Raw genomic sequence first — 20993 nt, forward strand, 5'->3', positions numbered from 1 at the left:
TTCTGCATAATTACGGTCTGAATTTAGAAAACTTTCTGTGCAAAAATGTAAAATATAACGTACATGACTATCATGATGATAATTATTGTTATCATTACTATTACTTTGCAAAAGTGATAATATTATGTATGCATAGGACACTTATACGCAATTTCTCAAATAAATTGCGGGCAGAAAAAGATTTTGATTTTCATACATTTTTATATGCGCTGCAGGTCGTTGGCAGAATTTAAAATCTATGATTGTAAGATGGTGTAATGAAGTTTTGGAACGCCAACGAATTGAAGAAAACAAATAAAAAGTATGTTTAAAATGTTTTGTAGAACAAAATGTCTTGTAAATATAACTAAAATCGAATGAATTACATACGCTCAAAAATTTGCCGTTACACGCGTGAGTCGTACTTATGTAGGTAAAATAAAAAACCGAAATCGAAATGGAAAACTACTGTCTTCGCAGTGCGTCGCATGCCATGCCTGCTTGCATCAAAATCTCTTCGCGCAAAGGGTTGTTCTGGGTCTTGGCTGGTCGACAGAACGTATTCAAATTTCAAACGAACTTCAATTCCGTATAGGTACCGCAGCCTGCAGCATGAATACATATTCGTTAGGAGTATAGTCGCGAGATTCTGAAAGGCTTTCAGGGCTGAAGCCTGCGTCGGGCTTCATTGTGTTAATTTTCCTTTACGAATTGATTTTGGCTCAGCCTGCCTCGGCTCTTGGCTCTCGTATATGGCTCTCAAGCTCTGTATAGGGTGATGGAACCCCCAAAGGGCGAGCTGCGCCTTGGAAGGGATGTTGCTAGTTTAAAGGGGATGCTCGTTTACGTCCCGTATACTTCCTTTAAAATTGTCGCTGCACAAAATATTCTCACGCGCGATTCTTTATAAATTTCGTACATAATAATTCAAAGAAGTAAGCGTACTTTTGCGATAATTAGAGCATGTAAAGATAAAAAGGATTTCAAGTACACGTCATATCATTTTCTGCATACTTTTGTACAAAAGTGGTAGGTTGTATATTACTGTTAGGTGTGTTTTTCTAAATTTAATCCTTCCTTATAATGACGCGTCACAAGAAGACGCATAATTACAACGTAAAAAAATAAATAAATAACGGAACACAGAAGCTTATGAAATTCTGAAGAAAAAGAAGCAAATATTTCGACATACCAACATCGTATTCACGACACTCCTCAACGCATGGGAGAGTTAACCGAAAGGGTCACGCCTGTAAATTCTTGAAACGCTTCTAACACAAGTTGGCTTTCCGCCACCATCGCCCGGTTGTCTGCTTATTTACAAATATTTTAATTATTCATTTTCATTCGATGTGGTTTTAATTTATTTTTTCTTCTCTTCAAAAGATATCTGATCATATATTCGACCGAATAAATTTTGTCTTGGAGTCATGGTAAAGAATTATGTTTTCATCCGCTAAAACGTGGAACCATTGCAGATTCACTACTTCTTAAAAATGCAAAGGCAAATATGAAACTCTCAGGGATTATAAGAACTTTCAAGTTCATAGAAATTTGGCGTCTGATCAATTTATTACAAAAAAACCATGAAATATGTATTGAAAATTGAGCGAGCTCATCTGGAAAAGTCGACAACATTTTTTGAACCGTATGAACTTGTGGCTGAAACGAAAAATTGCCGGACGCTTGTGCAATACGTTCCCAAAATTTGTTTCCCTGGCATATCGATGTCGTCGTCAGAAACCTCGCAAATTATAGAGGACAGAAAAATATAATGGTGCAACACGAGTAAAAACAAAAATCATTTTGTGCAAAAAAGAAAAAATCTATGCTATAGTTATACTACTCAAAATCGAACAACGTAGCAGCAACAACCATAAGACTACAACATTAATAAAAATATAAATTTTCAATAGCGTGTCAATAATTATAGCGCGTACCATGGTCTTTTCATTGTCCGAATTGAACAATGCTTCACAATGGTGGGGAGCTCGGGGAAGGGATGAAAAAAATGAGAAAAATAAAAAAAAATGTATAAGCGTCGTTTTGTGAAGGGGTTTTAGAAAATTGGCCCCGTATACATTGTAGAAACTCCCCCTTGAGCCCGTATCGAGAAAAAGATAGAAATACACTCATGCAAACGCGTACCTATATATCAGCATACACATGTATAGTATATTGCATGGAGGCGCTAATTACTCTCCCGAGTAACTCCATTTACTGCACAACGAACAGTGCGTACAGATAACGAATAGAACATATACATATGTATAAACTTTCAACGTACTTTCCAACTGACTCAACAATCCGTGACGTACTCAGTTATACTGAAAGGAAAATCAACTTGCGCGCTATACTCCAGGAATTTGGTTTATAAGTCTGCAGGACGTCATATCAAACCTGTTTATTTATTTATTTATTTACTCGTACGATGACGCAAAGCTATACCGGATTCACCTTTAAAATTTTATATATTCCATGTTATATGAGTAGACCGTTTAAAGGCAACGCCTATACGCCATTTTTACGCCACAATATACGTATTTTTGCAGGAATTAATAGCCAATTTTAGAAGATACGTGTACTGTGACGAGGATTATATTTTTTATTTATCAATTGTTCTTAAAATCGGCATTGTATCGAATTATCTGAAATAGTCATCGAATAATGTCTCGCAGTACGGAACGAAATGTGGTATGATAAATTTATACAGGCGAGTCGATTATTGCATTAAACTCAAGGCAAAATCGTACGTATGTGAAAAACAAGTAATAAAAGCTGTTTATTATAAATACGAAGCTTTACAGTTGCGACATATTTATTTCCACGATTTAACACAACGGAGTTTCGAAAACAAAATTTTTTTTGGTAAAATACATATGCGTTGGATATAAATTAATGTTGAAAATATGTATAATGTATATGGTCGATGGGGTAATTTGTAATAAATTAAATGATAGATCAACAGAAAATTAATGAGAAAAAGTTTTTTTTTGTGTAATTTGTTTTTAATAATAATTAATCAGTAATAATATAATGTTTGGCATCGTATCTCGCGTCTGTACAGTTATAATTGTATTTGAAGGTATTTAATCGTTGATTACCTGTAGCTACATATTAATGTTTTTGTGTTTAAAAGCGCAGTTATTATTCGATATTCATTATTTATATGCATCCATAATAATAATAATAATTACACAAAAAAAAAATTAAATAATATTTGTATTTGGATATATTTATATAGAACTAAACATTAATTGGGCAGTTTCGTAATAATGTAGGATTTAACCGACGATTGAACTATTGTTAAAAAGCTTAGTATGTTCGAATGGATTATCACCAAAATAAGTAATTAACCTAATGAAACTGTTATAATATATGGCCGCTACGCTATACCAATCAGTGGCGTCCTGCACACATTAATCACAATTGTTATACGTTAAACTTGCACTTTTTTTTTTGTTTTTTTGTTGTTTTTTTTTAATTCATTTCTGTTACAGTTATTTATATATTTATCTTTAATTTTATTTAAACTACTAGAAAAATTATCAAAAATTATCACACCGTAAGGAAAATCTATATGCTGTATTATTTATACCCTCTTTCTTTTTTAAACATTTCATAATATATTGGATTGGTTTTTGAAATTAAGGAGAGAAATTTCTTTGGATGAAGTATATTCGTAAACTTCATATTTGGAACAATATAGATTAATTCTGAGTGAATATTGTTTGAAATTCTGATTCATTTAGATTCAAAAATAAATATACATCAATAAAACCAAATGTATTCATTTTGTTTTTTATTACTATTGTTTTTTCTTCTTATTTGCATTGAACTAAAAAAAAATGGTCAGCGCAACTTCATCGAGTAGATATTACTTGACCTACGCTTTTCACTTAGCTGATTTAATTTTGCAGGCACCATTTCATCGAAAATATAGCTATGAAATCAAAGGTAGTTCCACCGCAGGCATGTGTCACAGTTTTACTGGATAATATTTGAATTGTATAAATGTCTCTTTTAGTGAGAAAGACTATTCAAGATATCATATATCGTCCAAGTTCTCTCTCTTCAATTTCGGTGTATGTGTTTTTAATGATATGTGTTTTTAAACTTCCAATATCATCAGTGTCTGTAATTATTGAAATTCTTTCACATTTAATTTTTATATGGATTATTGTTCAGATATCGCCCTATTTTTTTTCTCTCGTTTTGTTTTTAATCATCTAGGTTACATATTGTTCCACTCTTTGCTTAACTGGTTACGTACATATGGTTTTCATTTAGGAGTTCTTCCTGATACCATGGTGAGGACACGCCATCGAAAAATGGAAGGACATTTAAAAAGCTAATCAATTACTAAATATGAATGTAGGTATATCTACATATGTATATATGATTTAAAAAAGAAAAACAAATCAACCTTTCTTTAATACAAAAAAAATGAATTGCTGTATAAAGTAAATTGAGGAAAGCAAATATTTAACACCTATTGTCTATAAGTTAACGATTTCAAACAACATTAATTACAATTAGTTTATTTGCTATTGTTATTTTATCGTTGTTATCATTATCATAATCATTAATAATCATAATAATAACAACATTATAATTATTATGCGCAGTTTTCTTAAGACGCTTCAGTTAACAAATGAAAAATAATTTCCTAGCTACACGAACTCAGCTGTTCGAATCTATTTGTTGCAACATACGTGACAAAAGGGGTATGAATGGAATGGTTTCAGCAAGCACGCTTTTCAAGTACTATAAGACTAAATATGAGGAAGCTTTAAAGTATCTAAATAAAAAAATGTGCCAGTTACCGGTGAACATAACGAGTAACTAACTAACATATCATTAATTATTACATCTAGTAGGAAAAACTTTCCAAGTTTCTGTATAAATTCAATTAATTTTCATTTCTTTGAAACCATTTAAATTCCAACCAACCATTGCAAATTTTACTAGAATACTTATCTATGTCACTTTTATGATATCCAGCACTTTTTTGTCAATCATACTAGAGTTATAACTAATTCAAAATTTTACTAACTAATATTCATATGTGTTTCGCCAATTTACCACAAATGATGGACAGTGAAAAAAAATACTAATATTTCCTAATACATGTGAATCACTACTACCACATACCACACGTATGGAAGATATCAGCTTCAACAAAAACAAAGTAAATTAGTCACCTATGCAATACAATAATTATATCTAGAAGCTTGGATATGCAGAGGAGTACCATTTCAATTAATATATTACATCACTGGCTTAGAGTTTGCTAGGAGGCGACGTCATCTCAGATTATCAAGACTAGGCCTCTGTTTAGCAAGAACACTAGCAAGAGCACATCTTGGGCCTCTTTTCCGATGAAACAAAGTTAAGTTATGCAACATCCGCCTTCCCTCAAGTTATGAGAATTTTTTTATTTCTTTGCACCTAAGATTCTATTATCAAATACCACTTAATAAATAATAATGTCAAAAGCCTGAAAAAAAATATATCGCAAAGCACCCAATTTCTAATACGTTCTTCGTACCATTCCATTCTTCCTATGCTAGCTGTTTACTACATATGCTAATATTAGCATTAGTTGTTAATCTAAGTTAATTACTGAATAATTCATTAACCAATGAATTTTTAACATGGCAATTTAATTAACTTTTTATCATAAGTTTATTGATTATCGGTGTATAAAAAAATATCAATTGTTCCATTCATTCTTCAGAGGTAGTTACGCAGGAAACAGAAGCGGATTTTTCAATTTTCACATTTTACAGTTGACTATTGGTTGCAAGTTACATACTTTTTTGACAGGATAGTTTTCTATAATCAGCAAAACCCATGAACATAGCCATCGTGAGCTACTTTAACAGAATACAAGGTCAATAAAAAGTCAAAATCAATCCCATTAGGAAATTTCAAATAAATTAGGTATTTCGAATTCATGAAATGTTCTGTTTACAACATTCATTGCCAAATATATGATGGGTACAAGTGTCCAACCAATAATGTATTTTTGAATCCTAAGTTCATTTTTCACTTGTTTGCTCACGTTCATTCTTGAAAATCAAATTCCTTTTAACTGGGAGCTTTGATGGTATTCGTCGACTCCTGTAGGTTGCATGAGTCTTGCTGGAGTATAAACGAGAACCTGCCTGATCTTTTGATATTTTAATAAAACTTTTTTTGACGAGGGATTTTCTCGGTAATGGTCAACCGTTGTGTTGGCCACATTAAATGATACTTTGAATGTCCAAACTAGATAATAATTACTTAGAAAATCTGCATTGAATAAATTCACCCCCATAGCTACTTAAACACCAAAAGCCAATGACTTCATATAATAATAATAGTAGCTTTTATTGCAAAACTTAGAACCTACATTTGGTTAAAAGTCGAAACCAACACTTAATATGTACAAACCACTGATCAGTGGTACAAACTATAATTATATTGAACGATTGTACTTAAAAATTTAAGCAATTAATGGAAAGCAATATATATGTATGTAAATAAACAACGTTAGATTAAACAATAACTTAATCCACGTTAATTGCAAATTTAAATTATTATAAATAACTGTTTTGTCATCAAATTATCGCCCTTGAGAAAATGCCCAATAAACAAATAAAGACATCTGCAGAATATAATCATTTTCAAATCCCATAAAAAAAACGAACAAAAATCCATCAACTATGCATACTTTTCTAGTCAGCTTTGGCTCCAAGTTCGGTTCCGAAATTGAATAACATACCTGATCGATTTATAGGTAGATGATTACTAAGCCATTGTAAATATCTTTAAAAACTCACTTACAAGCATTGTAAACATTAAAAAATTACCGTAAACTTGATTAGAATTTTCATTATATTACGTACGCGGAATATATGGTTCACTTACATATTTTGGAGACATATTTTCCTTGGGATGTTCCATCATCTCCGTATCCAGTTAGTTTTATCGCGTAGTAAATACCGTGCTGGCAAAACTGGATACGGTCTAATTTATTAGTGTACAGTAGAAATGTCTCATCAAAACAGCAAGACATAGAGATTTAAATTATACAGATATTCGAACGAAACATTTGCTTATAAGAGATTTAGCGAAATCCTATAACGCGACTCGTGAAAATTTGAAAAAAATATACATTAAATAAGCCAGTATAACCGGATCGCTTTTAATACGTTTCTTAGATACAGTAGAATTGCAATACACAGGTGGGCATGCCTAGGATAGCATGGCGAAATGGTGTGGATTCGATTAATAAAGTTTTGGTAAAGTGTCGTGCAATCGAAGCCCCTTGACAAATCACGTCGATCAAATTTAATATATATCTATGAACTTTTTAATTTACAATGCTCAAAGTGTATTTTCAAATTTTCATTAGATCATTGCAATTTGAATATAAGTATTTCTCTTGTGGCAACAACAGTTAGATGAAAAATATCTATTGCTATAAGAATAATTCTATTGATAATAACTGAATAATATTAAGGTAAACATTGTGCTTACCAGCACAGATTGGTGCAAATCAGCACTGCAATATTCGACAGTGGAGGGTGATCAGGTGAGGCTGTTGTGTTCTGATGGCGGCGCTAGCGTGCCTGGGATTCAGGACGTCAGTCACTGTTGCCACCTCCGCCTCCGAAATACTCGCCCGCATCTCCTCGGCAAATCGGACATGTTCTGTTCGACTGCGAGCATAAAAAAAGAAATCATGGATAATTTCTTATCGGTAAATAATACATTGACCCTCTGAACTGCTTCAAATAGCCAACTTCTCAAAGTTCTTTGCTCATAAGTTGCGGTCCATTAAATAATTTAACTCACCTTGAGCCACTTGTCAATGCACTTAGCATGAAATTCGTGTGAGCAGGGTAGCACTCGCAGTGATTGCAAAGCCTCGAAGTCACACATACAGACAACACAATTGGTTTGATCACCCTGATGAGTTTCTGCATTGAATTTGTACGACGGCAGTTGCTCTACTTCTGCTCGAGTCAGACCCCGAGGCTTAGCCTCACCCAGTCTCTCAGCCAATGATAATAACGCTTCATAATTTTCAGTCTCTGTAGACTCCGGCGAAGATAATTCAGTCTGACTATATGGGGACAAAGGTGGATTGCTGAACATTGCTCTGAAATACAAATCACATTATGCAGAACAGAAATGATACTTGTAGAACAATTACTAGAAAAAAAGCAACATAATACATTCGCATACATTGGGTAAACTTACAAGAAATGTAACAATAAACCAGGATAAGGTCCTGGTGGTAGGGGTGGTGTATGCCAAGGACGCCATCTAGTAGGCCTCTGTCGTCTCACATTGGCAGCGGGTCGTCGTGTCCTGGACTGAAGCATTTCTAATTGACTGCCTCGGGCCTCAGATAAAAATATAGGTGGAGGTGTCGTGACTTGAGCTAAAGCCGGTGGTGAGAATGAATGTGGCAAAGGTAAAGGTGGTCCACCAGTTCCACCGACGCGGTGATGATGGTGAGACTCTATCAACTCCAATTCCACTTCACGCTGTGAATTAACATTCGTTGTTGCTGAGAAAACCTGGTAATTCGATATATGGAATATCGATGGCACACTGTATCTTTTAACATGCCAATTATTGTAAGAATTATCCTTCACACACTGTACAAAGAAACGAACTGTACGCAGAACTGTATTTATGATAACAAAAGTTTGAACTTTTTTTGGGCTCCAATATGAGAGATTATTAAAATCAAGTTGGAAAACAAAAGCAAGTTCCGAATCTTTGTCTCACCTCATTATCAGAAAAAATGCATATCAGCTCTAAATGATAATCTTAGTTCCTTATGATGATGACATATTATCTATAAATCAGGTACTGAATGTAATTGCAAGGAAATTTTGCAATCTTATATTTTTGAAAACTGAATACCCATTCAAATGTAGATTGTGAGTGAGAAATTTATATTGCCTCTACCTGTTGTGATAACTGATGATGGGTAGCATAGTGAGTTGTGTGGACAGGTGGTGGAGGCGGATGAGGATGATGTAGTGCAGCCACCGGACCACCAGCAGGTGGCGGATATCCCCTTGGAGCAGTTCCAACAACAGAACCAACCAGGCCATGGCTTGGATGACCAGGGTGCCCTGGATGAGCCGCGGAATAGTGGCTGTGGTGATGATGATGGTGTGCCACCTAATTCAAAATTCAAATTTTCCATCTAGAAGTTGTCAATTGATTCGTATTTTCATAGGGTCAGTGAACTATATCTGCCCGATGAATCCTCAAAAACGTAGTCAAAGAAATTTTCATCTCAATTATGAGTATGAAGAAAATTTCTTTCCAATGATACTTTGTGTTTCAAAATGTTTTCTCTGCCATGGTAGAAGACGATATACGTGCACTAATGCTGCTGCATTACTTATGCTCAAGTTCTCACATATGGTGAGCATAATTTATTGAAGGATACAGGTGCAGATAGTAGATGCAGCAATGGGCTAAGCCCCTATCCCTTGAACTGAACATCTGTGACGCATACATTAACTTAACTTCATGCATTTTAAGTAGATATGTTAATTTATAATTGGGTGTGATATTCACTCCCCAAGAAAGTTACGAGATCCGTGGAATGTAAGTGTCAAATGCTAGAAGTTGCCTTAATTATGGAATGGGATAGTTTCGAAAATTTTGAATCAACTAACACATTAACAAAAAATACTTTGGTGATCACGTTCTGACAATATCTCCAATTCAAAGAATTGATCATTGCTGAACGAATCATTCTTATGACATACCAACAGAAGTTTTATTCTTACCTGGCACGTGTGAGCAAATGCATGAGCACCAGTTGTTGTGTAAATTTCATGGAGCTGGCAAGGAATTCTGTATCCAGTTGCCTGTGGGTGCCATATTGGTTCTCCGCCAACTGCGACTCCGAGTCCAGAAACTCCAACTTGTCCCACCTCGACAACCATTGGACCTGTTGCTCCTTGACCAGGGTGGTGAGCGGTGCCAGCAGGATGATGTGGATGAGTTTGATGTGTGTTGTGGATATTATGGTGTGTGTTATGGATATTATGATGTGAATTTTGAATATTATCATGGGTATTGTGAATAGTATGATGAGCATTATGTATGCTGTGGTGAGAATTATGGATTCCTGGATTGTGAGGGAAAGGATAGGACATAACGAAGGAGTCAGGATAGCGTTGGTAACGATTTCTGATTGGAGGGCTACCGCGTGTAGACATATGATTTCTTGGTGATCTGCGCTGCGCTGCACCTGGTAGTTCCCACGATCCAGGGGGAGTATGAAGAGGTGGTGTAGGAGCTGGTGGCGTAGTTTCTCGAACTTCTATTCCAGATACTGTGCCATTTCGGGATATTCTGCGACGTTTTCTTGATGGAGATTCACTCTAAGTAATGAAATAAAACTGTGGTATTGAACTGCTGTGTGCAAGTACAAGTTAGCTCAATATTTCATGGTCTTGAGACATACCTTTCTGCCATCATCCTGACTGGTTTGTCTATAATATGTTGGGGAAGGCTGCAGTTGGACCGGATTCAAAGGCATCTGATTGGTAGCTACAAAAACAAGATCAACAATGGTTTGGAATGAATAGTTTAGAATTCGAAGACATGAACTAACCACGTACATGATTAATACACTATTTGGATCAAAGCAAAATTGAAAGACTGTTTAGAAATTCGTATTAGTTGCAAATACCTTGTGAATTTCTGCGATATTCCATATCAATGCCACTGCCTCCCCGACCTGGGCTCAAATTGAGAGGATCTCGCATAGCATTTTCCTAAAATCAAAGGAGTAGAGTTTTAAAAATATTATTAAGATAGACAATTTTGGGAATGGTTTGATTTCTCATTCCATCTAGCACTGACCAATGAGACTGCAATGACAATGTACTTCTGCTTTATGGATGAAAAAAGATAGTGACATTAGTAGCACGTTTTCATTGTATTGAAAGATCTGCACATCCTATGAAATTTCAATTTAAATTTACGCTTGAAGAACCATGCTCATCAAAGCGTATACCCACCTGACCACAAATATTAATATGCAGAGGAGGTGAATTAGTCGCAGGCCCCGCGGGCTCTTGTGGAAATAAGGGTAGTGGACCTCTTATTTGTGGACTGTGCTGAGAAGGTGGCTTGTAGCCAACACTTGGTCCTCCAACTGCACCGTGATAAGAAACTTCTTTTCCAGTCGGACCCGACGACGTGCCTACCCCTGGACAATCTCTGAGAACAGAGAGAAAATAGGAAGTATAATAAATGTTCATATTGAAAGTTGTGTATCGAACTGGTACAACTGTGCGTATTTGTTCATGTGATCATTTCTTTATTTTGCTAATTCATGTCTTGAATGAGGTGAAATGTTTATGGAATGTTTAACCTGATGAAAATGAATACGTTCAATTTGGTAGTGCAACCAGGTACAGAATATTTATATTTTTCACAACGTTGAACTGCATTTTATGAGCTTGGCTCAAATTCTGTTTTTACAGCTCAGCTTGTTATAGATTCATCTAATACCAGGGACGCTAATAATTTTCTTACAGTTATTCCAATCTGTAAATTACAGTAAAACAATGAATTGCGTGTACGAGACAATTTAAGTTAATGTAAATTATTTGATAAGAAATTATCAGAAAAAAATAACAGGCGTTTGATGCGATTCTGCAGCATTTAAAAAAATAGCTTTCAATTACACCATCACCAATTAGTTCTACATGTTGTACTCATTGTCAAAACGATGTAAACCAAGGAAAATACTTTACAAAAACTTTATATACATGCCAAACAAGATATAAACTAGTAACATATTACATTACATAAAACCAAGAATTATTATAAATAATTGAAATTGAAAAGTCAATAGATAAGAACGTGGATTATAAGTGTTGCAGAGTTCATTCTTTGTAATATACAACATATTTACAAAGTACGGAGCCAATAAATTATTCAAATCATAGGTATGCATTTAGTCGAGCAATTGTGTATGTGATGAATTCGAAAAATAATTCTTCACTAATCCAGAGCTCCGATCTAGTTGAATACACTGTATCTCAGTTATTAGACATCTTTCAATATCGACAAAGTCTATCACTTCGCTAGGTCATGACTTTTGAAATAAGAGTTTGTGATTAATGTGATTAATGATAATCTTGCCATTTTCTGTCCATGGCAAATTTGGTTTTCATACTTATTGGGCTGGATGCAAAATAAACATGAACTATGTGACTTCATAAGACCAAAGATGAAATATGAATGGGTCAGTAGCAATGAAAATACTCAAGGATCATCCCTACTTGACCATGCAACGTTCAAACATTAGCCCAAAGTCTAGAATTAATACACAAAGTGAATCAGAATTGACCCGTACTGAACAAACTCCCTTAACTGACAAATTAGTGACTCATACTTTGGACGTACTTAAAGCTTTTGGCAATTCAAATTTTGAGCGCCATAGATGTGGAAAAACTCCAACGATATTTGATCATTGGTGAGATATCTCACCAAAATATGAAACTGCAATTCAGGCTTAGATGAAAAATTCTGTTGTTCAACCAACTGTACGTTCTTTGAGTGTAATCGAAGAACCAGGTTTTTCATATGTCATGGTCGGACAGTTATGCATAAGAAATTATAATAATTTCTATTACGTTAGCTGAAACACCATTTGATTGCCGACTCTTGATGAAAGGTAACTTTCTGAATATCATGGATTTTCACGTATGTTTTTAAAATCAATTTCATCACGTCAACCATTAAACTGATATATTTTTTGTAATTTTGCCCGAACGCGAACAGCTTTCACAAAAACCGTTATTTATCTTGAAAGTCAACACGATTTCGATTTACTATTAAAATTGTAAATGATTATTTCTGGATCAGTTCGCGTAAATTCAAGATTTGACGTTTGTAGGAATTTTTCAGGTTTGTATCTTGTCGTCAGAATATTCAGACAAATGGCGGTAAAAATTACTACAGCTATTCAATTACCATTGGGTCCGTAAAACTTAGCAGATCAATTCTACTTGTCGCATCGGCATTGATAAAATCAATGGCGAATATAAAAATTTTGTATCAAAAACCATCTAAGTAGCTAGCTTGATTCCACGAATGTATGGATATTGCTGTACCTAAAATATTTCAAAATACAAAGGCAGTCATGAACAAACATGTTCGTCCTATTCAAGCAAGTTTCATTTTAAGATATTGCAGATATTTTCAGTACCCAGAACCAAGGCGATATGGATAAAAATCATACGGGAGATCCGCGTTTTCGATGCGATAACTGAATTGAGCCGACAATAATTTTCGTCAAGAGATGTTGAATAACGCTACCGTCATCAGGACTTGGTACAGTCATATAATGCAGGTACCTACATCCAGCCCAATTTTTTATTGTTGTTTAAAAATCTCCATTATACCCATTATGGAAGCGCGGCTGTTGGAGATGCCGGTGGGGATATTCCTTGTATTGCTGATTAAGCTGATTGTGAGCGTGCTGTGGGTGCTGGTTGTGATTGTGCCAGCCCCGGTTGTGGGGCGCGGACCCCCGAGAATGGCCCCCCGGGGGGACCCCACCCCCTACTCCACCCCGGTAGCGCCCCGGCATGCCCAAACTGCGGTGCTGGTGATTTCCAGGGCCGTTCATTTGCTCGGTACCTCGGAGGCTACGACTTCGCGTCTATCTCAACTTTAAGTTGTAGTTTGGCTGAGATCTGATATACGACTCGGTCAGTATGGCCAAACCTGACGGTCATTTAATTCGCTTTATACCACAGCCATATACATACATGTAATGCGTCTTCCAACAATTTATTTTTTATTCCATCGTTACGTTCACCAATATATAGGACACTTCATGACAACTTCACCAGGTCCAAACTTTCCCCCATTTTCTTATGCCATCATAAAAACCCCGGAATAAATTTAGTTTTATTGTTTTTTTTTTGGCTCAAAATCAGTAAAATCCAATACAGAATTTTCATAACATTTAATTCAGATCTTTGAAAATGGGTCTTCAGAACAGTTCAAATGCTTGAATAGCTGTTTAGGACTATCGAAAAGAAAGGAACATTTTGTTTCGTCCGATTTGAAAAAAGATATAAGAAATGAATAGAAATAACGAGGCTTGAATGCTGGTCCAGTTGAAATGCAATGTCCGATATAAGCTTGGTAAAGATAATGTTCTTAGGTATAATATAGGTACAAGTTCACTGCCGATTTTCGAATAATGAAAATATGAAGTCACGGTAATTCGTTTTCAATATTGGAACGGTATAGAATGAATATCAAGTGTCACAAAAATGTTGTTATTCGTTTAAACTTTGGAAAAAAATACCTCCGAAATTTTCATAGAACACGTATACATTGATTGAATAATCAAATAATGAAATGATTTTTATCTATATAATTTTTCAAGCTGTAAAAGGTTTCATCTATCATACTCGTATAATATGCGGTGTGCGAACCATTTGAATTTCGTGAACATTGAACAAGAAATCGTGTCTAACTTTATTCGAAAAGAAAATCCAATATGGCAATAAACACTCGAAATATCACATCGAATACATCCATCTATATATAACAAGAACATTCTCATTAGAAGCTTCTGAAGAAAAAAAAAAAAAAATGAAGAAAAGGTAAAGCTGGGGATGTTGGATACCGTTTGAAATATATTAGTAAACTGAAAACACTATTAGGTAGGGAAAAAAAGAAAAAGAAAATAATTATACAAAAATCATGTGTCTCATTTTCTACCCGATGAAGCAACGATATTCAAATCCTCTAAAAATAATCATGCATATAGTGAATAACAGGATATTATGATATCTATGAATTAGTAAGTCTGCCATGAAAATGCACCAGTATACGTATAAAGTTAAACAACTAATACAAAGAACAAACTAATTTTGCTATTAGTATTATCAAAAATATAAATGAAATATTCTCTACAAACAATTTAATATTTACTCCAAAATATGAAACATAACACATAGGTGAAGTGACGACAAAGTTCATGCATTCCAATAACCAACACACCTCTACTTTTTGCATCGTTCCTACTACGACGCGAGTAGCAAACCAATGCAAACGAGTCGTGAGCATGTATAAAATCTTCGACCATGTATGAGTACAAATTTAATTAATAAGTAAAACAGTATAAGGAATTAGAATTTTTCGTAGAATTTCGCGTCCTATCTAATTGCGTGGACTTTTCGAATCGTTTTATGTGTTTCATGGGATGTACCATACTACGTTGAAATATAAATTTTCGGAAATATTTCTGTACCATATGACCTATTCCTATCGGTACGGACAGGGTATCACTAACGGTGTATTACACCGATAATATGTGGATAAACTATCTTTGGCCTGTTTGGTAAAAAAGCAATTAAATGCCTGGGACCCGTTGCTTTTCCTTCGCCTGGACAGCCTCCCTTGGGCTGTCGAGCGAAACCAGTTTACCTTTAAACGTGGAGTAAGTCAAAAAGGAGAGACCTGAAAACTTCCATAGGGAACTTTGCCACACATAAATTTTGGCATTTAACCCAACAGACCGGTTGACTTGCACCAATTGAACACAACTCTTCGAACAGTTACTACTACAAAAAAAAAAAAAAATACTCTTCATTTCTTTTTACGTTTATTTTTATTCTTATTTTTTCTTTTTATTTTATATATCTTTCATACAAAAAACATATCGAACAGAAATTGAGCAAACAAAATGTCGTCGTGATCGGTGCTTCTATCGTAAAAATAAATATATAAATAAATAAAAATCATTTAAATAATAACATACAGCACTCGAGGAGTGCGACGATTCTTAAAGAATTTTCAGACTTTACATTACATGAATATAAAGTGTATTTTTCACAGATTTCAAATATGGGATGTTACGCATGTGTGCGTGAGAGTAACACAAAGCTGACACAAGTTTCTTGGGAGGACAGAATATTCTTTGTAGAAAAAATCAAGTAATACGAGAAGGAAAAAAAAACGAATCCAAAAATGAATAAATCAATCAATTATTGAATAAATAGATGAAAGGACGAGAATTTAAATCTAGAATTAACGAATGTCACGCTGTACACAAGTCGTTCCAAGCTAACGGAGATTTTCACGAAATTTCAGCCGCGGTTAAGTGAAATCGTTTTCACCGCGGAACAGTGTCCGATTCGGGATATCCCCTTGATGATTCAAATCAGATTTCGTTAACCAATAACTTGCAACATTAGAGAAATCAGTCTTGATCGGTAGCCTGTTCCTCAAACTCAAACTAATGGAAATAATTGTCACGAAATGGATGAAAAACAACCAATCTGATAAGGTTTTAAAAAACGAATTTAGATCTTTTTCATTGCTCACGGTCCAAGCTATACATATACGTATATATGTTTAATTACCTAAAAAATTAACCTCCGTACTAACAATATAATTCTTCCCATAGTTTATATAGTACATATATAATACCAGTTTTGTATACATACGATGTTATATGGTACCTGAAATTCAAGCAACAACAGCAGCGTCGTTGGCTCGTAAAAGAAGAACGAAATAAGAATATAATAGAATGAAGAAATCGAACAGCAGAAAATGTACCGATTTTCCGTACCTTTTTTTTTTCTCTATTTTCTCAAAGAAAACTTATTTGTATAGCCTGAATATAGGTAGACAAGCAGGTGGTGTGCAGCCCGAAGGAGGAGAGTCAAGGCACCTGGATTTTTCAGGAAGTGCCCGGTAGAAACGGTACTCACGAATAATCGGTACGGGTGCCCATAGAGACCTTGAAATGCCCGAATGTTGTAAAAGTTGCTCTTAAAGTGAATCCTCTACTCACAATTTATTCGATTTCGTTAAAAAATATATATTTTTTTATCCGATTCGCCGAGAATACCGTGTAGAAACCTATGTACGTAGCACCTAAAAATATATTCGGACAAGTCACCATATAACGAAAAAACAAGAAGAAACGAAGTACGACGCCAAAAAGTATAATCTTAAAGATATTCGCTGTAGCTGTATGTTGATGTTTCCGAATTATTAGTCTTCGCGCAGTACCCTAATCGCCATAAGTCATGAATTACGCACCAAGTATGACGAATAAAATGTATTTCGACAACGATATATCAGCTTCGGAACAAATGTAACCGACACAAGGCAGTAAAGGTTCATGAATCACACGAGTTTGTGGGACTCCGAATTTGCCATGACTTATACCTGCGGTGCTTGGAAAATTGTTCAACTTATTTTTTCCCAGTGAATTAAATTTTACATTACAAACTAAAAATTGATTTCTCAACTCTCTGAAAAACCAAGGGGCGGGCAAAGCTTGTGCATAATTTCGTCTGAACCAAATAAATGTATAAAATGCTTTTTGCAAGATTCATTAGCGGGTTAGATGAATTTATTTTTTTTTACAGTGAGTGAATGAAAATTCAACGATTGTGCAAAAAAAGAGTAAGGTCGCCGGGGATAGTCGATAATTCAAAATAGCCGAGTTCAAGAACGACGAAAAAAAATAATAATAATAAATAATAAACTGTAGTACGCGTAGATAGCAGATTTTTTTTGCATAAAGTTTACGAAGAAAATATGTAAATAGCGATGATAATGCGAAATATAAAATTGCAAAAATTTATATTCCCATTCTTCATACGTAAAACGTAAAATATTTTTATTTATTTTTCCGTCTTGAGCTGCAGATACGTCGACGCAAGGAGACTGTAAACACGTGAGAATTATCCGAACAATATGCGTTATAATATCGTATCGCAGGTGAAACCTTTGGAATAATGAAATAATATGATAATAAAAAATATTAATAACGATACCGATACCAAAACGATTCAATCTAAATATAAATATTCGGCTTTCGCATATGTGCACACAACACAACGATATAACTACAAACTTCTACGCTCGCGTATATCGATTCGGACAAAACATTTGCGGGGCGTTGAGAGAGTTCCTCTGGTGGGTCCGCACGCACCGAAGACACACACAACTGGATTTAGTATTCAACCACTGGGTTGAGTATTCCAAGTTTAAAATTTCATTCCATCGCCGATGGCTCTATAAATTAATGATAAATAAATAAATAAATATCTGTGTACCGTAAACCGAAGCGATCCCGAGTCTGCGCCATGATGTTGAAGGTCAAATGAAAAAAAAAAAAAATAATTAACAATAAAACAACATTAATAAACACTCGAAGCGCGACACGAACACACAGATGTGGACAAAGACCCGCACCCACGGGCAGCGCGCGGCCGACTGAAACGAAATACGGCTGCAGAGCCGAACGAGAGGGGAGGGTAGACCAGGGACGTCCGCAGACCCAAGACGGGCCCCTACCCCACGTCCAGGGGGCTTAACATTTTGAGATATGGCTGGCTCTCAGAGGGAGGGAAGGATGGGCAAGGAAGGGGAAGGAAGAGAGAAATAAAAAGGGAGAGAGAAAGAGGAAGAGTAGAGAACGGGAAGGCGAAGGATCGAGAGAGAAGAGGAGGAGGAGGAGGAGGAAACCGGCAACCCAGAGCCCTAATGCGAGGGAGCGCTGATGGCAAAGCATACTGCGATGCCACGGGGGCCGCAGACGGAATGTGAAAGAAAAAGATAGCACACCGGGCTATGTGCGTGTGCACGTACCGTACGTGTGTACCGCCTTCGAAAATTTCTCGAAGGCAAAAGGTTTTCCGTAACGGTACACGCGGAATTGATAATATTCAACGGGTTTTTCGTTACTCGGATTAATTTCCTATATACCGGGAAGAACAAAGTAAGGAAAAAACAACGGGAGATATGGTACTGCGACTACCACATCTTCTTTCGCTATCTTATATCTATAATCCTACCTACATAGTAGGTGGTAATGCTTCACCCGTAGCCTGCCTGCCGCACTTATGGCCACAATGTGCTGTGTTCCAACAACTCATGACTCATGGCAATCCCAGACATCTAGATAGGTGTACATTATTCGAATGCAAGAATGAAAAAAATAAAATGAACGAAATTTAGAAGAAGAAAAAAAAAAAAAAAAAGGAAAACGAACATCGACTAATGCACATTCCTTGACAGCGATAAAACTTTTCAGGGTATATTTACGAATTTTTCGGTGCAGTATATTTCGTACTAATCGCACTAATTAGCATTGAGGATTTATTTTATTGTCAGGTAGTGCGGTGTTATGCTATACATTTATGATATAATCTTAAACTCAGGCAAAACCACAATTATTCTAACGAGCAATGTACGACTAAATTGTGTAAACCTCCCTCAAGTAACTATTTGAAGAATATTTGGCATTACAACGTTTTAATTTGTATTTATATACATATAATACGTATACCTTACATACCGGATGGTACAATAAGGCGTAACCCTTTACATTCACAAATTTATTAAGGATATGTACACATTAAAATTACAGGCATACAAATGGTCGAAGATCTCAATATGCATAGAAACCCCAATGCGTTTCGTTTGACAATGAGTCACTTTGGAGTCGGTATGCGAGATCTGCGTCTTCATTTTATTATAAATATTTATTTCTTTTACTTTTGTTTCCTCATCAACGACGAGTGAGTTTTGGACGGCAATTGATGTACAATATGTATCGTATAACATATTATCTATGTGTCGAATAAATACGTCAATTGCCAAGAATACAAATGATATCGACAATTTCTAACTAATCGTTGAGTGGAATTTGTAGACAGAAGGTTGTAAAAGTTATTGAGAATAACGATGCAGTTTTGGAAAGTTGCGGATTAATTTACTAACAACCAAAATGAATATTAACCTATTACAGAGTCCGACGAAAATTTTCCTAATTATTATTCACGGAACTGAATTACTCGTGTTAATAATGCAAGAAACACGAGATTCGAATCACTTAGAATTGCTCGGTTATTTTTTTCTGTACATCCATGTAACGAGTAACTGGTGCCAAGTTTTCGAATAACGTAAAATGCAATACGTGATACTTACGCGATATTCGAGACTGTGTAACGCGAAATGTGCAAATTTCTTGGATGCTCGTAATTAACATTTTTTTTCTTTCTTTTTACAATACAGTTCTCATTTACGCCACACACTGGGCATTTAACTGATCACATGGAGATCTCAGGGACGCACGTACGTGTGTAGTTGCGTTACTGAATACATATATATATATATATATAGTTATACACGACTCCCGCATAGAATTTAGTGGGCGACAGAACACAACATAACCTAATATGCAAAGATTGAAATCTATATACGTGAATAAACACAGGTGAGAAAATTATTTAAAACGTTAAACCAGTTTTCTAACGACGTGAAAAGCGAAAGATATTCCAGATGCAGGGACGTTTTTAATTTCACACGAAGCATTGTGTAATCGTGAAGACGAAACTTTTTCAGCCGAGTGTACATCCTCTATTTGTCAAGCACTTATCAAAATCAGGGGAGGGACTAGGGACAAATACAATGAAAATGGACAAAGGAGGTTGTTAACCAGCGGGGAAAAAATGACGCCCAACACCATAGAAGGTTGCATAATCTACAGAAGCAGAAAAGACGATAGAAGTTTCATCGCACCAGGGTGAAATCCTACCTTTTTTATCGGGTTTCAGAGCGATGTCATAGTCGAAACGCTGGGCGAAACCGTCATTTGGTGATGGCCGCAAATCGCCACTAGCCACTCGGGGTCGCTCGCATCGGTGTGCGCAGCCTCGTATCGTGCCAGCCAATGGGACGACCCAAAATCCCCGATCGTTATAAACAACGCTAATTTATTTAGTCACGTCTGACATATTTGAAAGAAATTATAGTTGTATAGGAAATTAAAAATAATTTGATTTCGCACGGGGTTTCTTTGATGTAAAATAGTGCGTACGATTCTGCGAATCAAACGATTTTTTCGCCGAACCGAAGGTCAGCGGAGAAGGACGAACGCACTATCCGAGGATTGGTAGAGAATAATCACGTGGACGGATTCC

General features: G+C 35.5%; 1 protein-coding gene across 3 annotated transcripts; it reads right to left on the reverse strand.

The window, feature by feature from the left end:
• Positions 1-2733: 2733 nt before the first annotated feature.
• Positions 2734-20753, reverse strand: LOC105692438 (E3 ubiquitin-protein ligase RNF38). Of its 3 annotated transcripts, none has more exons than XM_012411644.4 (10): positions 20609-20753; positions 13431-13755; positions 11034-11235; positions 10703-10787; positions 10475-10560; positions 9792-10391; positions 8953-9171; positions 8233-8522; positions 7825-8131; positions 2734-7688 (listed from the first exon to the last, which is right to left on the reverse strand). In XM_012411644.4, the coding sequence occupies exons 2-10, from the start codon at positions 13655-13657 to the stop codon at positions 7614-7616; spliced, it is 2091 nt and encodes a 696-aa protein (XP_012267067.2). In that variant the 5' UTR covers positions 13658-13755; positions 20609-20753; the 3' UTR covers positions 2734-7613. The 3 variants fall into 3 exon arrangements, with proteins under 3 accessions (XP_012267067.2, XP_012267069.2, XP_020711762.2); XM_012411646.4 differs by lacking the exon at positions 20609-20753 and adding an exon at positions 18123-20593; XM_020856103.3 differs by lacking the exons at positions 13431-13755; positions 20609-20753 and adding an exon at positions 18123-20592.
• Positions 20754-20993: the final 240 nt, after the last annotated feature.

This window comes from Athalia rosae, chromosome 1 (genome assembly GCF_917208135.1).
Source record: "Athalia rosae chromosome 1, iyAthRosa1.1, whole genome shotgun sequence".
Lineage (NCBI taxonomy): Eukaryota > Metazoa > Arthropoda > Insecta > Hymenoptera > Athaliidae > Athalia > Athalia rosae.

Bases quoted from the DNA above. Each gene is read 5' to 3' on its own strand.
- LOC105692438 (XM_012411644.4), bottom strand. From the start codon at position 13,657: ATGAACGGCCCTGGAAATCACCAGCACCGCAGTTTGGGCATGCCGGGG. The intron at 10,788-11,033 runs GTGGGTATACGC...CTTTGATTTTAG, and splicing joins ATATTAATATTTGTGGTCAG to GAAAATGCTATGCGAGATCC. The intron at 10,392-10,474 runs GTATGTCTCAAG...TTCATTACTTAG, and splicing joins GTCAGGATGATGGCAGAAAG to AGTGAATCTCCATCAAGAAA.